General features: G+C 40.4%; 2 protein-coding genes and 1 non-coding gene across 5 annotated transcripts in view; 2 read left to right on the forward strand and 1 right to left on the reverse strand.

The window, feature by feature from the left end:
- The window catches only part of LOC103371390 (guanine nucleotide-binding protein G(I)/G(S)/G(O) subunit gamma-2), a 23,945-nt gene extending 7,732 nt beyond the window's left edge, over nucleotides 1-16,213 (forward strand). For both annotated transcript variants that reach the window (XM_008300701.1, XM_008300700.1), the window contains exons 2-4: nucleotides 5,933-5,998; nucleotides 12,389-12,510; nucleotides 15,216-16,213. In XM_008300701.1, the coding sequence (XP_008298923.1) occupies nucleotides 12,424-12,510; nucleotides 15,216-15,344 (216 nt within the window). In that variant the 5' untranslated portion in view covers nucleotides 5,933-5,998; nucleotides 12,389-12,423 and the 3' untranslated portion in view covers nucleotides 15,345-16,213. The remainder of the gene's footprint in view (nucleotides 1-5,932; nucleotides 5,999-12,388; nucleotides 12,511-15,215) is intronic.
- Nucleotides 16,214-17,772: 1,559 nt separating this feature from the next.
- trnal-cag (transfer RNA leucine (anticodon CAG)) lies at nucleotides 17,773-17,855 on the reverse strand. Its single transcript has one exon. It is a non-coding gene; the product is annotated as a tRNA-Leu (tRNA).
- Nucleotides 17,856-18,035: 180 nt separating this feature from the next.
- On the forward strand, nucleotides 18,036-21,319 carry LOC103371391 (dual specificity protein phosphatase 23-like). 2 transcript variants are annotated; one of them, XM_008300702.1, is made up of 3 exons: nucleotides 18,036-18,087; nucleotides 19,213-19,492; nucleotides 20,301-21,319. In XM_008300702.1, the coding sequence occupies exons 2-3, from the start codon at nucleotides 19,223-19,225 to the stop codon at nucleotides 20,484-20,486; spliced, it is 456 nt and encodes a 151-aa protein (XP_008298924.1). In that variant the 5' UTR covers nucleotides 18,036-18,087; nucleotides 19,213-19,222; the 3' UTR covers nucleotides 20,487-21,319. The 2 variants fall into 2 exon arrangements, with proteins under 2 accessions (XP_008298924.1, XP_008298925.1); XM_008300703.1 differs by lacking the exon at nucleotides 18,036-18,087 and adding an exon at nucleotides 18,253-18,336.
- Nucleotides 21,320-21,548: the final 229 nt, after the last annotated feature.

Consider the following 21,548-nt stretch of genomic DNA (forward strand, 5'->3'; position numbering starts at 1 on the left):
TGAGAAGTGACTCACTTGTGGAACCAGCCTCTAGTGGTCGTTTGAGGAACTGCACCTTTTAAAGGGAAAGATGAATTGTTTTGAAAACTACCAAGAATTCCCACTACTGGATCTGCCACTGGTATAACTGAACCTGCATGATGAGAAAGATTTCCAGGAGTAGCAGCAATACGTAGAGGGTCAGGCTCAGTGGACGGCCGGTTGTTTGTTCTCATATACTCAAGGCTACACATGAGGTTACCTCCCGCCTCCCCTTCCTTCCCCGCAGACCCTCGCAGGTTAATCACCGGCTCTCCAGGGTCCAGATGGCTGAGCCGGGGACACATTTTTAATTACCACGCTCTGATTTCACACCCTGGGCACCACGGAGGACCGAGCACTCCCCGCCTGGTCGCCTTCATTTCTCTCTTTAGACAAATTTTTAAAAAGTCGGAAATAATAAGGTGTGTTCTGCAGAAAGAGACAAAAGGGGAGGAAGCTGGGAGTCAGCATGTGTGGGAGTGCCGCGAGAGATCGTCACTCTTGACAGGCCAGGAATTATATTTTCCTCACCAGGATGTTTCCTGCGGCGCTTAATCACCCTTTAAGTCAGCGACACCCGGAGCGGAGCAGCAGCTATAATCACATCTATGGAGGGCCTCGTCACCAACACAGACCCCCCGAAAACCCCGGAGGAAGGGGTTCAAAGGAGCATCCAAATGGCAGGGGAAGGATGGCGGAGGGGGTCAGATTGATTCGCTGGTGTTAGCAGCAGGACGGAGCTCGATGGGGGGGTTGGAGTCTCATCAATGAACACCTGTCTGCCGCCGAGGGAGGGACGGGAAGCAGAAGGTTTGAACACAGGAGAGAAATGGATCACCAGTCGCATCCCATAGTGCACCTGTCTGTCTTTTCTCGCCTCAGTACAGTCTGGCTGAAGATGCTTTTCTGGCAGAAAAGTAGAAACAATACTGCCAAAGTATTGAGGTGTTAAAAGAAGAAGAAGCTGTTTTAACACTCTCCGTCTCTCATCCACTGATCTTGCTGCTGCTTTGCAACATAAATATGATGACAAACGCTTCACAAGGAAATCAAGCTCAGCAACTTTTTCTTTTTTAAGAACAGTCCGCTTTTTTTTTTTTATTGCTGCGTGAAGTGAACTGATCCAAGAGTGGAGAAAAATCAAACAGAAAGCAGACGAGCAGAGATGTGAGGGCGCAGTCATGACGACCATCAACTTTTCAATGCAAACTTTTGATGCTGTTTGTTCATTTTTGTGAAAGCCGCAAACATTCAAGGAGCCTCATTCAAGAGAGGAGACAGGAGTGGTTATAATCAATATTTTAACACTGATAATGAATCACATGATGGAAATGAAAAGAGTTGCAGCTGCAGTTCTCTTTTAGCACCTTTGAGCTCATTGTTTCGCCCACTTATACAACTCAACATACTGGAGCACTAAGCAGCTAAAAAGTCTGATATGTTGCTCGTAGTTTATTGTTTACGTGGCTACAGCTTGAATTAAAAGTTGGTATTGAACTTATCTTCATAAGGCATTCTCCTCAAAATTAACTTTCTATACAACTAAACTGCATTCTTCATGGAAAGAAACACTTTTCCTGCTTTGTTTGTTTGTGACGTATTACAAATGTGTTTCTTATCAGTGCATCTGTACCATTCATTTTGCCATTTGCTTAACTATCACTCCTTTAAAGCCAACCAATCATAGATTAGATGGTAGCCCAGAAAGTGGAGGACATGCTTCAGAAACGATTGTGTTTAAACCCAAACTACAACCTTTTTCTTAACCCTGAAGTAATTTTGGTGCCTAAATTTCATCGAGCTTCTAACGTGTAAAAGTAATACTGTTAGACAGATGACCCGAAAACCCACGCCGACATGAAACCACACTCCCTGTTGGGCAAGCGAGTGGTGTGAGGGGTGCACAGCCACTGCAAAGTCAATTAATCAGAAATGCATGTTGCAAAAGGTCTGAAAAAAACGCTTGTGGAATGTACAGTGCAGGGGAGGACTGGTCTTCATGATGACTGTCTTTTCCTGTTCGATGGTTTCTTTGGTTGGCAACGTGTTCTTCTCTTGAGTCTCCGTCTTCTTCAGCTTGGGTTTGTCAACAACACATAAACACACACTTGTGGTCCCTAATCCTAACCAAGTGAAAAACGAAAGTAAACATCGAGAGGAAATGAAGCTTTCATCCATAATAGGAGGCAAACTTTGGTCTCTTCATTGCCCTCAAAACCTAAAGAGCGGTTTAGTTGTGTAGAAGCGTAACTTTGTGGAAACTGGGCCGCATAATATGGCCAGAAACATGGCTCAAAGTAAATACTAAAGATGCTCTGTTTCTGTTTACTGCGTAAGTAAGAATCTGCGATGTTCGACATGACAATGGGTTTGTCTCTGCTGCCCCCAAGTGGCCCAAAAAAATCTGTTCATGCAGGTTGAACGCCAAATCAGTCGTACGCTACACGTTTCCTGTTCAAATGTAACATTTAAATGCATGCTATGTCGATTAGGCTAGTTTTGCTGTTGATTTCTGTACAAAATGACAATCTAGTAGCAGAATATAGCATGAGCTGTGTCATTTATCACCGTTAAAAATATGAATACAGACTCGAGATAGATGTTTGTAGACTTTTTGTAAATAAATCTATGATAAAATGCATCCAGATGTCTCAAACGCTAACCCTGTCTCCCAAAAGCTACGTTACTGTACAGTCAAACAGTCATCTCACGTTTGAAAGCAGCATATTTTAAGGTTAAGGTTAGACTGTGATGTGCTAGTAAAGGCTAATCAGAAGAGGACCTTGGCACAAGTCAGTAACGAGACATTCAACCAGGAGTTTGTTTAAAACTGTGGTAGAAAAATATCACATCTTAGGTCAAATACAATGATAGACAGTAAAAATAAATGACAGATAAAGATAAAGTGATTCGAAAAATATTTGTGAAACCTCCCAAACAAAGCAACAGAATGTATGTTTCCCCCAAAGTGTGAAGCAGAAAACTGCAGCTTAGTTGTGTAGGAATGTTGTTTCTGGGCAGGGCTGGAAGCACAGATGCATAAATTGCATAAATGGGCTAAAACATTGCCAGAACCACTGGTATGCTGCGTTTAACATCAGGCACAAACATTTTGTAGGTTCAACTAATATATCGCACTAAATTCAGACTTAATGTTCAATTCATAAAACTTTCATCTTTACCTCCTTATGGCCTCTAAACCACAAAACAAGCAGCAAACAACCAGAGATGTTTGAAGAGCTCTCTTGGGAAACTCCCAAATGTACATGTGAGTGTGACGAGCGACGAGCCTCAGAGAGCAAACAAAAGTTGTCACGAGTCGCAGGTCACGAGGGACGGTAATGTCATTAAAGGTTATTAGCTGGAACTGGGTCGTCTGTGTTTCACATAGAAGCAGGTTTGATCTGTTAAAACAGTAAAGGAAATGCAGAAATACAGCATAGAAATGAATACATTGAAGAGTTTTTAACTTACATTTTTTAAAACAACTGTTTTGTTAACTTACAACATTACTAGAAAATTACAAAATAGTAATAATTATAATAATTTAGATGTTAACTAAAAAAAACAGGCTAAAATTGTTAATGTTTAAATCGGCCACAAAATGTTATTTTACAGATATTTGTTGTTATTTGAAACAGCAATTTCTACAAATTAATAATTGAAATTTATTTATTTATTTATTTATTTTATTTATTTATTTTTTACAATTTTTGTCTCCAGCTTTATTTTTTTACGAAGGTATTTATTTATTCACCTACCTACCGACCGCCTTACCACATTTACCAAGTAACTCACTTACATTGTAAAAAAAATAAAATAAAAATCTCTGAAAAAAAATAAGAAAATCTGCTGGCAAGGGTGCCAGAAAAAATATGTAAAAACTGGTAAAAATAAATAAGTAAATAAATAAAAATCTGTAAAATAATGTATTTTTTTGTTGTAATAATTATCATGTAATGGTCAAACATGACACAGTTATTACAGCAAAAAAAAAAAAAAAAGTATTTACATATATATATATATATTTACCAGCTTTTCTAACAGAACAAAAAACAAAAATTCTAAACATTTGCTGGTTGTAGATGCTTTTATGTTATGATGTTTTTATTTTATTTTATTTTTATTTTTTTGTAATATTTATGGTGGAGTTTTGGTTTGAAACTTCAGTTGAGACAAAAACACAAGATCTGAAGATGTTTTTACGTCGTGCACGCAGCACTTGAGAATTTCAGTGTCTTTAGTTGAGTTGAACTGATGTTAAAACAAATTTGCAAAGAAACAGTGTTTGGTTTTGATAAGTTAATTTAATGTCCCGTGTTGGGGTTTCAGTTTCTGACACTAAATCTTTTCATGTGAAGCTGCACTCTGAAGCCATCCAGCTCATAGTTGAAGAGTCACTGCACTGATCAGATTATTATACAACTTCCATAAAACAGTGGAACAGTGTTGATGAATGGCTCCAGTGAACCCGGAGTGGTGACAGTGCTCTTACAATATGATCTCCTGCTCTCGCCTTTTTTTTTGTTTTTTTTAGTTGTTGCTGTTATTTAAACTCTAAGCAGTTTCGGCGCTGCGAGAATACTTTGGCTCAGGGCTTCGGCCGCTGTTGGCGAGGTTTTGTTAATGGATGCCTCACTGTAACGTTGCTTTAATGTTGTGCGCTGCCGTGATTTACGGCGGGTGGAATTCCCTTCCTCTGCAGATCTGCTCATGCAGGGTAATTGGCCCATTTGTCAGGAGCTGCAGAGATGCAGAGTCACAGATGCATTAAGAATGAATCTGTAGAAAGAGAGAGGCCAAGAGAGAGAAAGTCGGGGTCAGCAGTTGCAGAAGAGCAACTTTAAGGGAGAGTTTGACATTTGGAGAAAGATGGTTGTGTGTGTCTTTTGCTGAGAGTTGGGTTAGAAGCACGAAGCTTAGCATAAATACTGAAAACAAAGCTCGTGTGGGTCTGTCCGACCAGCACATCTAAATCTCACTAATTAACACTTTATATCATGTTTTTTTAATCTGAGTAAACACATTATGGTTTAATGGAGGGATTACGTGTGATCATTTCTTGACTGGGCGTGGTGGCTTCCACCAACACATAACCTCGAGTTAATGCTAAGCTAGGCTAATCAGCTGCTGCTTGTAGCTTCATATCTATCGTATAAACATGAGAGGGGTCAGCTTTCTCATTTAAGTCATTCCCTTTATGATGACGCAGAAGAAACAACACATCTGCAGTATATATTACGTTATCAAAATTTTAAAAAGTTTAACCAGATCACCTAAAAAATGCTTTTGCGAACGAATACATCATTGTTCACTGATTGAGCTAATTTTGTAAAGTAGTGCATTAGCAAAAAAAAATAGTTTTGAGCTTTAATCAAACGATGTAACAAACATTGGCATCCAAATGTTTTTGTTTTTTTTTTTTGCTTGGCGTGCAGCTTTGCACTCCACCTTTCTGGTGCTAATTTAAAAGATTGCACAAATGTCATTGCATTTATTTTTGCAACCAAAATTATTCATGGAAACTGTGCAAGCGTTATGTGTTGAAGTTAATTTTAGTTTTTTAACATATTTTTCTGGCACCCTTGCTACCAGATTTTTCACTTTTTCTTTATTTTTGTAATTGATTTTTTTCAGTGCAGACAAATACAAGAATGATCTCCTCACCAGACTCTCAGTCACATTCTCGTGGCTCTTCCATCTCCCCCCGTGCAGCGTGTTGTGGTTGTTTCTCCGTCGGTGTTTTCCTGCGAGCAGAGTTTGTGAGAGCGAGCTGTGACATTCTGACACACAGTGATCAGAGCACAGAGGCTGCACACAAGCGCCTCGGCGTAATTTATCTGGAATGCAGGAATGAAAGCGTGCAGAGCTCTGATTCTCTCCCTCTTTATCTCTTCCTCCCTGTTTGCAGAGAGCGTGGCGGGACGCAAACTGCTGACTGAACTGCAGGCCGAGCGCGGAGGAGAACGTAGACGAGGTAAGTCGAAGCAACAGGGCTGCTTTCTCAACACGAGCGGTCGGTGGAGGCTCCGCAGCCGCACAGAGTTTTCGAACAACTCATGACGGCGCCTATAAAGTTGACGACAGCTGAAGGCCGCCGTCCATCCGAATGCATTATTTATCAGGATGTCACAGTTATCAGCGTCTCGTGCAGCATCTCGGGATGGTATTTCGAGCAGCTGACAGATAGGAAACGAAGGAAAAAAAGAGGATTTATGACGCAGCCGAGCGGCAGTAAAATTCTAAAAAGACTTCTAAAAAGAGACTCTGCTCATTGTTCATTTTAAAGCCTTTTAGTTGCCTTTAAGGTAGCAGCCTTTCCAGCAGGGGCATCTGCTACATGTCACCATCATCTCCTCACCCCTCCCTCCCTTTGTAGATAAGAAAATGTCAGGGTGGCATTTTCACACACTCCAACGATAATAAGCAGGAAAGCGACTTTGTGGACACAGTGACAGCTCGGCTAAATTGCTGGTTACCTTTTCTTGTGTGTGTGTTTTCGCATGCAAATCTCTGTTTTTTCCTCAGTTTTTGCTTTTTTTTTCAAACCATGCAAGCAACGTGGCTCTCTGGTTTGTCCATTAGCATCCTAATACGCTAAATTAAGACGGTGAGAGTGGTCTTTTTTTTTTTTTTCTAAATTGAAGGTTGGGGTGTCTCGAGAGAAGGATGTTAAGTATCTCGGGATCTTGTTCATGAGTGACGGGATACTGGAGCATGAGATGGACAGAAGATTTACAACCTCATCTACTTTCCAACCCTCAGCTATGGTCGGGAGTTCCGAGTAGCGACCGAAAGAATGAAGTTATGGGTTCAGTCTTAGGGATAGTGAGAAGTTCGGACATCCGGAGGGAGACTGGAGCAGAGTCGCTGCTTATTTGCGCCCAAAGGAACCAGCTGAAGGGGTTCGGGCTTCTGATTAGGATCCTTTGAATGTTTTCCAGGCATCTTGAACTAGGAGACCTAGACTAGACCAATAACTCCCTAAAGAGACTACATATCTCATCTGGTCTGGGAACACACCAGGTAGAACTGGAAAATGTAGGAAAGAACGTCAGTAATGCTCCACTTATCACAAACCGACAACAATAAATAGAAGAAAATGGACAGAAACCAGTAGCGATTACATTTAGTAAAACCCAGCATGTTGCTTATGAGTTTGTGCTGCTCGTGTGTCTTTCAGATAAGGAGGGTAAGGAGTTCAGACACCTTGAGGGAGATCGAAGTAGAGTATCTGCTCATTTGTGTCAAAAAGAGCCAGCTGAGGTGGTTCGGCAGCTGATTAGGATCCTTTAGAGGTTCTCCATTCATTTTGAACTGGTAGATGACCCAGAGCTCGCTCATGTTGCCTGGGAATTTGGGGATAGGTTGCTGCCTCAAGAGAAGGACTTTAAGTATCTCAGGATCCTCATCATGAGTGACGGGATACTGGAGCATGAGATGGACAAAAGATTTACAACCTGATCTACTTTCCAACCCTCAGCTATGGTCAAGAGTTCTGAGTAGTGACCGAAAGAATGAAGTTATGGGTTCAGTCTTAGGGATAGTGTGAGAAGTTCGGACATCCGGATGGAGACTGGAGCAGAGTCGCTGCTTGTTTGCACCCGAAGGAACCAGCTGAAAGGGGTTCGAGTAGACCCAGAACTCCCAAAACAGATTATATCTGGTCTGGGAACACACCAGGTAGAACTGGAAAATGTGGCTGGGGAAGAACGTCAGAAATGCCCTGATTACCACAAACCGACAAGAATAAAGAGAAGAAAATGGATGGAAAGTAGTAAAGATCACACTTTGTGTTGCTTGTGAGCTTCGGCTGCTCATACGTCTTTCGGATAAGGAGGGCAAAGAGTGAAGACACCCTGAGGGAGATGGGAGTAGAATAACTGTTTATTTGCATTGAAAAGAGCCAGCTGAGGTGGTCTGGAAGCTGATTAGGATCCTTTGGAGGTTCTCCATTTATTTGTAACTAGTAGAAGACCCCGGGGTAGAACTCACTAGAGGTATTACATATCTCATGTGGCTTGGAAAATTGGGGGTAGGTTGCTGCCTCAAGAGAAGGAGTTTAAGTATCTCAGGATCTTGATCACGAGTGACGGGAAAATGGATCATGAGATGGACGGAAGAAATACAACCTGAACTTCCAAAAAAAATGTTTCTGCCAGTGGGTGACTGGGTTCAGTTTTATGGGTAAGTTGGACATCCAGAGGGTGATTGGAGTAAAGTCGCTGCTTATTGGGTGGTTTGGGCATCTGGTTAGGATCCTTTAGAGGTTTTCCAGGCACATTCCAGTGGTAGGAGACCTAGACTAGACCTAGAACTCCCTGAAGGGATTCTATATCTCATCTGGCCTGGGAACGCCACAGGAGGAACTGGAAAACATTGCTAGGATGAGGAACGTCAGAAATGCCCCGCTTCGTATACTGCCACCAAAAACTGACCCCAGATAAGTGGAAAAAACGCAAAAATGGATGGAAAGTGGTAAAAATCAGCACATTGCTAATGAGAAGGTTAGCTTCTAGCTCTAAAACAAAGCCTCACAGAGTCGCTAGCATGGCTGTAGTGTCAAATGACTTTTACCAGCGTATCTGTTGGATTTGCAGGATGAAGACTTTAACCAAATGAAGGCTTACAGAATGGTCTTGTCAAACAAAATGTCGTAGAGGAGATTTAAAACAGACACAACATGTAAGAAAACCCTCAAACATCTGGTAACTGAAGGAATTTTGCAAAGGACAATTACGCAGAACACCTACAAGAAGCCAAAGAGTTCAGTGTTAGCTTCTGATGCCAAAGGTGTGGTAACGTTTCCACTGTGATTTAAACCAAAGGAAGTCTTCGCACAACTATTTCACAAGGCAGGAGAAAGTTTCAATCAGACTCCCGCTCACTGTCAACGTGCAAACGAAAGTAAGAAAAAGTGAATCTGTCCTTGGTAGTTTTCTAATCGCTTCTAGGTATTTATCGAAGACATCACCTTTTCCTCTAAACTAGGCTATTGTACCACAGTATTTTATGTTAAAAAAGAAAAAAGAAAGACCTACTTTTATTACATGCATCCCAGAAACCTTAAAGAGTGACATGTATCCCTATCAATAGTCTGCTGATAGGTCGGCCTGTTTTGTCGTCTCCCCTGAGTGTTGAAACAATATTATGGCCTTGATACGAAAGACACCGAAAACTAATTTCAACTCGTCAATCACGGCTTTGTGGTGCGTCTCTGCCCTATTTTTATTTTGGCGAGGGACTGAAGTGAGTCCTGAGATATTTATTCATAATTCACAAACACTTTTTTTTTGACGTAGGAATTTATTTACTACTTCTAAAAGTGTGGATTTCTTCACTTCTTGATTTCTTGATTTTCAAAACCAAAACTGTTTAAATCATTAATTTCACATCACGTAACAAGTTTTAAAATTCCAACACAGTAACTCTTTTCATAAAGAGCACCACTGACAACAATAGATTTTGTTCTTCGAGCTGCTATGGCCCTACAAGGCGACGTTCTCCTCCACAAGAACAGAACGACCGGGATCGCTCAGCTGCAGCGACTATAAAACATTCTGTTTACGTTTCACTGTTAATACTGTGCAGTCTGCTGGAGGTTGTGCACATAAATCCTCTTGAAAATGTCATTTCGTTTGCACTGGCGCTGTTCAGAGATGTTCCAGCTCGGTGCAGAGGAAATGCTTCAGTTTAGGGGGGGAAAAAAAAAAGGGAATTAGTTAAATACTGTAGATCGTCTTTTAATACTTTTTATTCCAGTAAATCAAAAACAGCAAAAAGAGACACTCTTGTAGTCTGTTAGCTTCCAATTTGAGTGTAGAAACACTTTTTTGTGTCTGTAAAATGGACAAAAAACTCCTTAAAAGTTCAGGTAATTTATAAATTCGTAGATCAACACATAGTTTTTATCAGCAGTCTTTCCGATTGCGTTAAATTAAACTTTATTGGCATTACAAGTACAAAAACCTCAGGTCATTTAAGTCATTTTTTGAGCAGAAAGTGTGGAAAACAAGCCGATTAAAGCTTCTTGCAGGGTTTTTTTTGCATTTTTTTCCCCATATATGCAAAATTCTGACATCACATTGAGCTCTTATGGCTTGAGATGGACATTTTCATTATTTTCTGCTGCTTTGTAGATGAAAAAATCATTACAAATAAAAAAAAAATAACTGTAGAATCATGTCACATTACTTCAGTTGGTGCTTGCAGTGTATTTGTAGGATAAACATCTCTACCTCTGGAAACTAGCACAGTTTTTTTTAAAATGGCATCTTATCACATTTTGTCACATGTAGCCAGTCGATGTGTTTACAAGCTCTTTCAAAAGCAGCCCAGCGTTAACAAATCTAATTCTTATGTAAGATAACCTGTGACTCTGTGCCGAGCTTTTAATTGTGGCAGCAGTTCACCGGCCTGATGAGCAGATGTGCCACCGCGGAGCATTAATATTCATGATGTGCTCCAGAACCTGACTGAGATCAGTGGTGACGCCACGCTGGGTCGCACCGCCGCGCAAACAGCCGGATGACGGAGGGACGATTGATCACACGCAGAGGATGAGTCTGTTTTGGAGCTGGATGCATTTAATCAGAGAGGTTTTAGGAAGCATCTGAGGACGCTAAATTATAACTCAGACGACAAAAAGTGACAAATATTAGGAAGAAATGGGCGAAAAAACATAACGAATGCAGATCTCCGACATTGAATCATCCAGTGAAGGAATATGTTTGTAAGAAAGGTGTTTGGTTGCAGGGATTTATAGAATCAAAGCTGTTTCTGAAGCATTTAAATAGTTTAAAATGTATGATCCCAAAACAGTAATCATGTGACACAGTAGGACTTTTTCAATGTGTTTGATCCCTTCAAACAAATGACGTGAAAGATTTACAGATTAGTCACGTGCAGGTACATTTATCACACCTTCACACGAATCAAGTTAGCTTCAGGAGTTCCACATCAGGCCAACAATTACAACAGATCTTTTATAAGGAGTTTGGTGTCATAATGCCAAGATCTGAAGGCCTTCGGAAACAAACGATGTGGCTATCGATGAGTCTGGCAAGGCTTTTATAGAGATCTCCAAGTGAACTAAAATCAAGCATTCCACTGTTAGAAAAATTATCTACAAGTGGCGTAGACTTCCAGCGGTTGGTCCAGGACTGTCTGAAAAAGAAACCTTTAAAAATATTCTCCATGAACCCTGAAGTTTCATTACAGGATCTGCTCGTAGCTCTGCAACTGTTCTGTCAAAGTACTACGTCTACAACTAGGAGGAGATTGTGATTTGCTGTCCAAAAAGAACATGAGAGCAAAGCTACAGTTTGTCAGTGAACATACAAGCTAAGCCTTTTGGAATAAACACAGACAACAGACATATTGGAGCAAAAACAGCTTATCAGGAGAAGAACCTCAAACTAACTGTAAAGCATGGAGGTGGAAGTATTATAGTTAACAGTCTGCAGTCATTACTTCAACAGTGAGTCAAAGCAAAGAAGGCTTGAAGATGACGTGAAGCCATCTGTCCAAAAGTTGAACCCGTGTTCGACCTTTCAGCAGGATAATGATCCTAAGCCCATGAATAAATCCACCAAGGAATGACTCCAAAAGAAGAAATGGAGGGTTATGGAATGAAAGTAAATGTCGTTTAGGGGGGATTAGAAACAGACCCTCGAACATCTTGTAGCTGAAGAAATTTAGCAGAAGACTGGTGGATAATTCTGCAAAAACATCTACAAAACATCTGCTAAAGAAGGCAATATTAGCTTCTGATAACGAAGGTGGTGTTACTTTTAAAAAACATGAAGTATGTTGATATTCGTTGTTGCGCAAATGATTGAAAAAAGCTCATTTTGCTTGTGTTTTTATTCTATACATCGGCCTTTACCTTTAGGCTCAGTATTAAAGATTTTATTAAAATGTTTTCAAATATGAAAAAAAACAGTTTTTTGACATGACTGCACATCAAATTATTGATTTATCGTCCTTCAGGTGAGACACAAACTCTGCTCTTATGTGTGACTAAGAAGTGTCAATAAGTACGTTTCCGTCAGAAAACCACCACCATCGCTGCAAAATAAGCGCTTTTATCTCAGAAACCAGCAATGTTTCTTATCCGTTTATCTATTTTAAATATAGTGCCGGACAAAGCGCCGCCCCCACACTCTCCTCCCCCCCTTTACTGTCAGGGGCTGCCTAGCAACTGACACCATAAATAATACGCTTGTGTGTGTGTGTGTGTGTGTGTGTTCACAGGCATGTGATAATAAACAGGGTATCTGTTACTAGCACTCCCCTTTGAATGCCTGTTACAGTATATGACAGGGCTCATCGCTGAACTAAGATGTCTGTCGCCGTCCTCCTGCAGACAGAGCACACCAGACCTGACCGACCACCGCGCCCATGGCGAGCAATAACACGGCCAGCATCGCACAAGCCAGGAAGCTGGTGGAGCAGCTGAAGATGGAGGCCAACATCGACAGGATAAAGGTGGGCCGGCGCGTTGAGGGTCACGTTTTACAGCCGTGGTTTTCCCTCCATTAACTTGCAGGCGTTTCGTACAGTTCCAGGCAGCTGCTGTTTTCAGTGATAGTGCCGATGATCAATGATGATCAACGTTTCATCAGCTGTTATCTATTTACTTTGTCAGATTTGATATGAACACCATATAAAGCAAGTGGGAGGAGGTCCAGTTTGCTTGTTATCTGATGTTTTTGTGGGTTTTTACATGTCAGTGAGGGCGTAGTGTTAAACTGAGGTCAGCTTAACATAAACTGTAAATGAAAAACATTTATCCTCCAACTATGATCTCAGTCATGAACTAAAACCTTTAAGCAGTAAAAATGGCCTCATAACCACCAGAATCTGTGCAATTATTCTTCTACTTTTGGACAAATCTGTGCAATATTATCACTTTTCTGTCAGTATTTCTACTCATGAAAGAATCAGTGCCATTGATACGAGGTGTGTCAGAAAACTTCCAGGATTGGTGTCACAAAAGATAGATTTCAAATCCAAACTACGAGTTTTCCCCTTCCAAGTAATCCCCCTGGAGTCTAACCCACTTCCCCAGCCTCCTCTTCACGCCGTCATGCACTCCTGGAAGGATCCTCCGCAGCTCCGTCGTCACAGCCATTTTGATGTCGTCCAAGTCTTCTAAACGGGTCCCCTGATGACCCCCTTGAGCTTGGGGAAGAGTAAACAATCCCACAGAGCCAGGTGGGGTGAGTAGGGAGGTTGCTCCAGCACAGAGATGTTCTTCTCAGCCAGGAACTGTGGGATGCTCAGGGCGTTGTGAGCAGGTGCGTTGTCATGGTGAAGCAGCCACGAGTTGTCCGGCCACAACTCTCACTGCAAACGCTGCAGGATCTCAGACGTGTTGGTTGATCGTGGTTTGAAATCTATCTTTTGTGACACCAGTCCTGGAACTTTTCTGACACACCTCATATGTTTTTATTGTTTATTGTTTATTCAACCATTTCCCTGAGGTTCTACCAAAGGGATCAATAACCTTCTATCTATCTATGTCCATCTGGACAACCTCAGCTCGTCCATATGTGTATTTTTTGTTTATAATATTCCTTCAATGTGTGCTCTGTTTACCGTTTGCTGCCGTATCAATGCAAATCACCCCACTATGGGACTAATAAAGGCTCATATCGTATAAAATGCAAATTATTTTTAACCAACTTCCTCTTGTATGAGTTTCTCCATCAGCTCAGTGTTTATTTTAGCAGCTTTAGAGGAGTGAAAGTTGCAGAATTGAGCTTTTTTACAGATGTGGTTTCCAGTCTGATTCTTGACTTCGGGAAAGTAGCTCAAAGATCCAAGAGTGGAAAACACGACATTTTATGCAAGTAGTAAAGGATAAATGATCACATGACAGCAGCTGTGGTTGCAAGTTTCAGTTTTCTTGCTTTAAAATGAAGGTTAACACAATAATTATTTTTCCTGCGTATGGTTTGTCGCTGGTGACCGAGATAAGACAAAAAAAGTTTTTTTATGCTATATTTGCTGACCTCAGTTTGACACCGTGCTCCTCGTGTTGCTAATAACGCTGATTAACATTCACAAGTGTGTCGTCCAGGACCTGGAACGTCAAACTGCAGAACTTAGAAAAGAATCATTCCATCCATCTGTCCCGGATGTGCCTGAATTTTTTCACAGCATAAGATATGGACGTGTATAAAGATATTTATGAAATTTGAGCTTGATATATTAAATACTTTCCAAGATGATATTTTTAAAAACTCACTTTAAGCATGTTTTTTGAATGTTTGAACGTCAAAAACTCAGAAACTATTAAAGTGAAAACAGTGAGAATTTCAAGATTTTATCTTCAATAGTTCCTGAGTTTCAACTCTGAAGATACTTAAAGAAAAAACTAAAAGTTGGTCAACGGGCGATCTAAAAAATATGTCCACAGTTTATGATTTTAAAGAAAGTTTCAAGCAGTTTCAAGTCCAGCAGAAGATGATTTGAGATGGAATAAAGTGTGTGTGTTTCTCCTACTATGATAAAAAATGCAATATGTCTGCTGTAAAGAAAACGTCTGCTCAGACTTGATATTTGATGCTGTTTGTTATGAGACAGCAAATGACATGAATCAGTGTTTTAATGTCCATTTACCATCCCTCACATCTGTATTTGGTTTAAACCACTGACCATGGCTCCAACTTTTCTCAGCATTTTAAAAAGAGCAGGTTTGGTGAAATGAAATGGTACTTTGGTTTGATTATTAGGTGGTTATTAAAACGAGACACGTAGAATAAAGTGATTTTGATGATTTTAATCTTGGATTTGGTTACTTTTCTCAGTGGAACACGTGATTTGTTCTGTTTTTAGAGTTTGCTGCTCTGATAAATGGTACAATTTGGATGATTTTTTAAAAAAACGCTTAAGACCTGAGCTCTGAGTTTAAACATTAAAACAAAAAAATTACAGCTGTGGCCATATAACCCAAGTTGTGATGTCTATGCATGTGGACACCAGGGCTTAAGAGGTTAAAGATAACATGCATTTTAAACCACAAACAAAGTTAAGTGAGTATTTACTTTGTGGCTGTGGTACATGTTTACTGTACAAACTTGGAGCAGCACAGGCTCTTCTCATCTCTCTCTGAAGGGAAATTAAAACCTTGTCTTTGTCCGTCGGCATGTACTCATAGATACGTGTGTGTTTGTGTGTGATCGCAGGTGTCCAAAGCGGCGGCGGACCTGATGTCGTACTGCGAAGCTCACGCCAAAGAGGACCCTCTGCTATCGCCGGTTCCAGCGTCAGAGAACCCGTTCAGGGAGAAGAAGTTCTTCTGTGCCATCCTGTAAACTTCAGCATGGCCCTTCAGCAGCCTGCTCGGTGTGACACTTTGAACGTGGACGTTCAAAATACGTAGAAATCTTCTAGTAGGAGGGCACGGCGATTATTGCCCCCTTTGTCGAACGGCACCTAAAGAGTGCACAAATTAAAACCACAGAGTTAACATGTAACCATTACAGGGGTTGTGATTGCTTTTTTTGAGGGGTGTGCGGCATGTTGAGGGGCTTTTAGATGACACTAAAGGGATGATGATGATGATGATGATGATGATGATGATGATGATGTGACGTGTGATGATAACCACCCAGAGAACTGATGGACAACCAGTCAAGTCTTCAGGTTGTGATGTGTACAAACAAACAAACAAACAAACAAAAAAAATAGATAAAATAAAAAAATATTTTGTGGTTCTTTTGGGACTTCCAGATGTTCTGTTAAATGGTTTGTGGTCGGCTCGAGCACCGTAGGACAGCAAACAAAAGTACGCCTACCACTAGACGCCACCTGATTATTGGAATGTTTTTTAAGTTGTTGTTTATTTTGTGTTTCTTCCGACTTGACCTAGATATCTTTCTATAACTGTACGTGAAGTCTCTCTCTCTCTCTCTCTCTTTTTTTTTACACCAACAGGTTAGTGAAAGCTTTTTTAATGGGATGTTTGAAACATTCGACTCTGTGACTCTATTTACACCTTTACCTTTCTGAAAAATCAGTCTCTGTGTATCGACATCTTATCTGGCAAATGTGATGCAGTTTGTCTCCTTCAGATACGAACCCTCTTTCTACTCTTTGTATAAAATGACTAGCAAGTAAACTGTGCTGTGCTGTGAGTTCTGAATGTTTGTGTTTGTATCATTAACTATTGCATGAAAATGGACAAACGGTCTTCTTCTCTCTTTTCCTTTCATGTGGAGATTGTATGGAACAGGGGCAGCCTCGATCTGGAAGTGAAAAAAAGAAATATTAAAACAAGAAATGATTCAATGCAGACTCAACAAGGACATCTCTACAGTATAAAGAACACCGGGGACAGATTCAAAACGGCATTTTCACAATCTTACAGTAATTAGATGTTTACTGTAGCTGCAGAAGGGATCAAACTTTTTGTGTCGATTGTTTGAAGTCGTAAATACAAACTAAACACCAGTTTAAATCTTTAGAAATCAGCCTGACATTATCGCCTCTGCATGTTCTGCTCAAACTTTCATACCTTTATCTTACCGTACTGGCATGCAAATACCATTTTTACACTTTTTAAAATTGTTGTTTGTGCCATTTTTGGCATCTCAAACTTTAGACAGTTTTAAATCAATGTTGAAAAGTGCTTGGTTTCCCATTCTAGGTTTCTAAAAATGGCTGCAGCAGTGCATCGAGCAGTTAATAATCAACTGCCCAAGCATTTGTTTTCACTATTTATAAAGAGCGTTGCCCCCTAGAGGTACTTGAACGCAACTGTGTGGAGGACGCGTACTTTCCAAATATCATTTGGTATTTTAAATGTATGCAGGAGCAAAAATATAAATGCAGCATGCAACATTTTGTTCAGTTCTATGGGAATACGTATTTGTTGTTCCAACACTCGGCATCTCGACGGAACAAATGTCATGAAACAACCAAGTACGCCCTGTATTGTAGTGATAATGACTGAGAGTCCAAATCACAAGTCAGTAACAAGTCACACATCTGCCACACTTTGAATTAAAGCTGCGCTTCGGTGCTGGTTTGCAGAACACCGTCCAATTCTTCCTGAAGGACTCGGGGAGGTTGACAGACCTTATTAGGGGACAGGGTCATGTTATCGGACATCAAGAGCTGTGCCAAACTTCTTCTTAAAAGACAAATTGTGGACCTTTAAGTGTCTGGCCATGACTCGCCCAACATGCCAACAGCCTTGAATCATTTGAATAAAGCTGCACTTTTAGGTTGCATTCTCCGGTAGCCAGCAAAGGTCGTGTCTGTATCCTGGTCATGCTACCAGCCCTGTAAAGCCACACCTGATGATGGTGTGAAATATCTCAATGGTTGAGGATTCATCACCAGTTGAGTACCTGAATATTAGTTTGTGCACAGTTGGATAAATTGAACCCTTTTCGAACAACTAAAATTAGATTTTTAACTTCTTTTTTTTTTTTTTTAATCTAAAAAGAAAACCATTTGCATTCTGCGTTTGTATTATTCCTCCTTTTAAATGTTAAATAAGAATTATTAGGCAGTAGCAAGAGCCTGTCAATTTAGACTTGCTGTGCCCAACAATGAGCACCATCACCCCAGTGGAAAACAAGTATTTTTGTTGATTGACCTAAACACACAACCATATTATAATAATAGTGGAAGGCACAATAATAATAATATCAGGAATGAACCAGAATTTTAAAACCATTTATTTGATTCATGTGCCATAGACTGAAAAACATGCAGGGTGTAAAAAAAGGTTTATGTCAGAAGTGGGATTCGAACCCACGCCTCCAGGGGAGACTGCGACCTGAACGCAGCGCCTTAGACCGCTCGGCCATCCTGACTTGTTTATATGCTCTCCCAGGCTGTCTTATGTACCATATCACCACAGACATATTATTTTTAAGATGATTTAGTTTTGTAGATATGATGTAAAAAAAGAAAAATACATGCGAAAATATGAATGAATGACGTTCGCTAAAACAACCATTCATCCGAACATGCTGTTCCGGGGTCATGAGGGTCTCCTGTCTGTCTGCTAACCACCACCAGTTGGCTAACTTTCCACCACTTGAAGTAAGTTGATTTTGCTTCACAGAATCTGATTTGCAATGACAGCTGTTATCCATCAAAGGCTGATGGATTGGCTGACACTGCCACACCTCAACGTGCAACAGACTCCAGCCTGCCTCGGTTATATAACATCTATACGTTGCTTTACTGTCGTAGTTAGCACGTCGAAGTAGCTAGCTAGTTAGCAGCTAGCTTAACCAACCAGCTAGGTGGCAGCGCGGTTTGACGAGAGCCTCAGAAAAATATTTATAGGTAATATGTGAGGTACTAATATTATTATTGCTGGTAATAGAGAGGAAATGAATGTTTATAGTCAAGCTGGCTCGCATTAGCAACGTTTACGAAGCTGCTAAAAGGCTGCTAGGTTAGTTTGTGTGTACATTAACTGAGCTAGGTGCTACCTTCATGTCTTGTTTTCTAACATTTCTATTAAACAGTGTGGTTTTTGGTGAGGCCTGCAGTGTTGTAACACCGAGCCTGTGTCTTGTTGCGTTGAAATATTTACTGCTGTCAAACTCAAGCTTCAGTGAACCGTCGAGTCTAACCTGTGGTGCTGTGCTAATGTTTACCAGACTAACACACTGACACTGTGAGACACTCCTGCTCATGTGTGTCTGTTTTTTACACCTTCCCACAGCTCTTAGATGCTTTGTTTGCATTATTAAACAAGGTCATATTTGCTGAAAATGCTGAGTACAAGATGCAAAACTCTAATTTATTATCAGTGTCTCCTGACTAAGCCACAGCTCCATGAACTTTGTGGTGCTTAAAAATGCAGGAACTGTCTATATTTTGTCTTTTTTGTTGTCTTATTAAGCTTATTGTTGCTTTTATTGTTTTATTAGTAGTTAATAATATTGAAATAATCCATTTTGTAAGTGTGGCCTGTTATGATCTTCTATTAACTTTATCTTAATTTTGCTTTACTTTGTTTTTCCTTTCTGTTAACTATTATTTTGCCTTCTATGTATCCTGCTTTTATATTGTCTGTCAAAACCCTTGTCTCTAAAAGTAAGTCTATCATTAGAACTATTTCCTGATCCCTTTATATATTTCCTAAATCCACCTGTGCTTTATCTAGAGATGTTGTATGAAACTGACTTCTCCGTCTCTGTTTCCTCTCCCCAGTTCGACACCCATGGCCTCCTCTGCTCCACACAACTTCTCCTGGGTGGAATCCGGCAAACTGGCCGGCCTGGCGTTGCCCAAGATGACATGTGAATACCAGTACCTGCTGGACAATGGCATCAAACACCTGGTTTGCCTGTGTGAGAGGAAGCCACCTTACTACGACTCGTGTCCAGAGCTGCAGCTTCACCACATCAAGATAGTCGACTTCACTCCTCCTTCACCGAGTCAGATCGACAGATTCCTCTCCATCGTGGAAGAAGCCAACTCTAAGGGGGAGGTAGGATCTCAGATACCGGCCAGCTGTGTTTGATGGATGTTTATGTAGTATTTTCAGAACTCTCCAGGGGTTGCACAGCACTGTAACCTAAAACATCTGGCATCAAGTTTACTTGACATTCACGAAAGCCCTGAAGCAGTAGCAGGGAAGGAAATATTTCACAACCTCCCTCCAAAGTCCACAAGAGGAAAAGCTTTAAAATAATTTATCATGATGGGATCTGATATACGTACATTTTACATTATTTGTGTCGTTTTTAAAGGATTTCTGATTTTAAAGGTTCCTCTTTAAAACAAAAAGCATTTCAACAAAGTTATTGTGTTGGAGTTGGTGGTTTTCTAAATTTTGACAGCAAATATTTTATAATGTATATCAGTTATCTGTCTCCCTGATTACTAATAATTAGCATCACTGTCAGTCCTACAAAAAAACATCAGTGAACCTCTAGTTAGAATACTAGCCTGCATACTATTTGTGCAACTTTCACAGAAGCTGTCAGCACCAAGATCTGCACAAAGCTCACCTGGTTGTATTTGTTTCTGACATAATTTTGTCTGACAATTATTTTTCCCATTTACAAATTCATCAATTGTCCCATAAAATGAGAGAAAATACGTCTCATGGTTTCTTGTTTGGTCTCATTAACAGTCTAAAGACCAAACACATTCAGCTAGCACACAGTTATGACATGAGAATGATTTCAGCTCTGTTTGTAAAGACAAATGCAAATATCTGTCTCCTCACTGCAGGATGTTTGCTTTGCTACAGTTGACTGAAGCAAATATATGCGGTCCTTGTTTGTCGTCAGGGCGTGGGAGTTCACTGTATGCACGGTCACGGGAGAACGGGGACCATGCTGGCCTGCTACCTGGTGAAGACGAAGAAGATTTCAGGGATCGACGCGATCAACGAGATCCGCAGACTGAGGCGAGGTTCCATTGAAACTCACGAACAAGAGAAAGCAGTGGTGCAGTTTTATCAGCGCACAAAGTAACTTTAATGGAAGGAAGTTTAGCAACATACAGCAACGATTTATACAGTAAATAAGCATAAAATAATATGAACTATTACTAAATTAAAACTTTATTATCTGGAAAATATGAAAAACAATGTTTAAACTGTTGACAAATCTCCAAAAATGATTTTAACAGACAATACTGATCTTGAAATGACTAAGTCACACATTTCTACCATAAATGCATTCTCCTGCTGCCTTTTCGCGTGGTGCTGTACATTTGTTCTCCTCGCGGATTGTTAAATTTCTTTATTTAGACATTTTTTCTGTTCGGAGGTTTGTGCTTCCAAGGTTTTAGGCTTGTTTTACGCACTGGACGCCAGAGAAAAGAGATGCTGCCGCTCCTTGAAGGTGAGCTTTTCCGGAGCAGACACTCTCCTGATTTCCTCCCGCTGATTACTGCAAACACACAACAGAAATACTTGAATTTAGTTTCTTATGGGGACACACGCAGCCTGTGCTGTTTTTTAAAATATATTTATGCACGGTCATCTGCAGATTTGTTGTACTCAGGGATGTTCTTTCAAATTCTTTTGAAGTGTTTGAAAGAATTAAGATGTTTTCTTGCACATGGACATTTAAGCATCATGGTATGGAAAAGAAAAAAAAAGCTGCATAAACAGCCGAGTGTTCAGTCAGATTTAATTTGACTGTTTAGCTTCGTGTGCCATAAACTGTAAACTCACTCTCTTGATGCCACGTTGGGAACATCCCGACTCGGTCCACTTGGCTTTTGATCTGCAAAAAACATGGAAACGAAATGTCAGATGAACAAAAGCTGTTTTGAATAAAAGAAAATCAGCTTAAATTTTTATATTTTTTAATGTGTTCATTTATTATTACCTGTCTTTGCTTTGTCTTCGTTTGGGGAATGCTGAGCTCCTGCTTGCTTCACCAGCTCTTTACACTCCCTGTCGTTGTTCCCGCCGAGACTTTTCTTGTTCTATACATGGAAAAAATACTTGGATATAGATTACTGCGTTTTATTTTTGAATATCGGCTTTAAAATCCACTGTTACAGAAGCACACGGATGAAATGTT

Source organism: Stegastes partitus, unplaced genomic scaffold (genome assembly GCF_000690725.1).
Source record: "Stegastes partitus isolate 25-593 unplaced genomic scaffold, Stegastes_partitus-1.0.2 Scaffold1576, whole genome shotgun sequence".
NCBI lineage: Eukaryota > Metazoa > Chordata > Actinopteri > Pomacentridae > Stegastes > Stegastes partitus.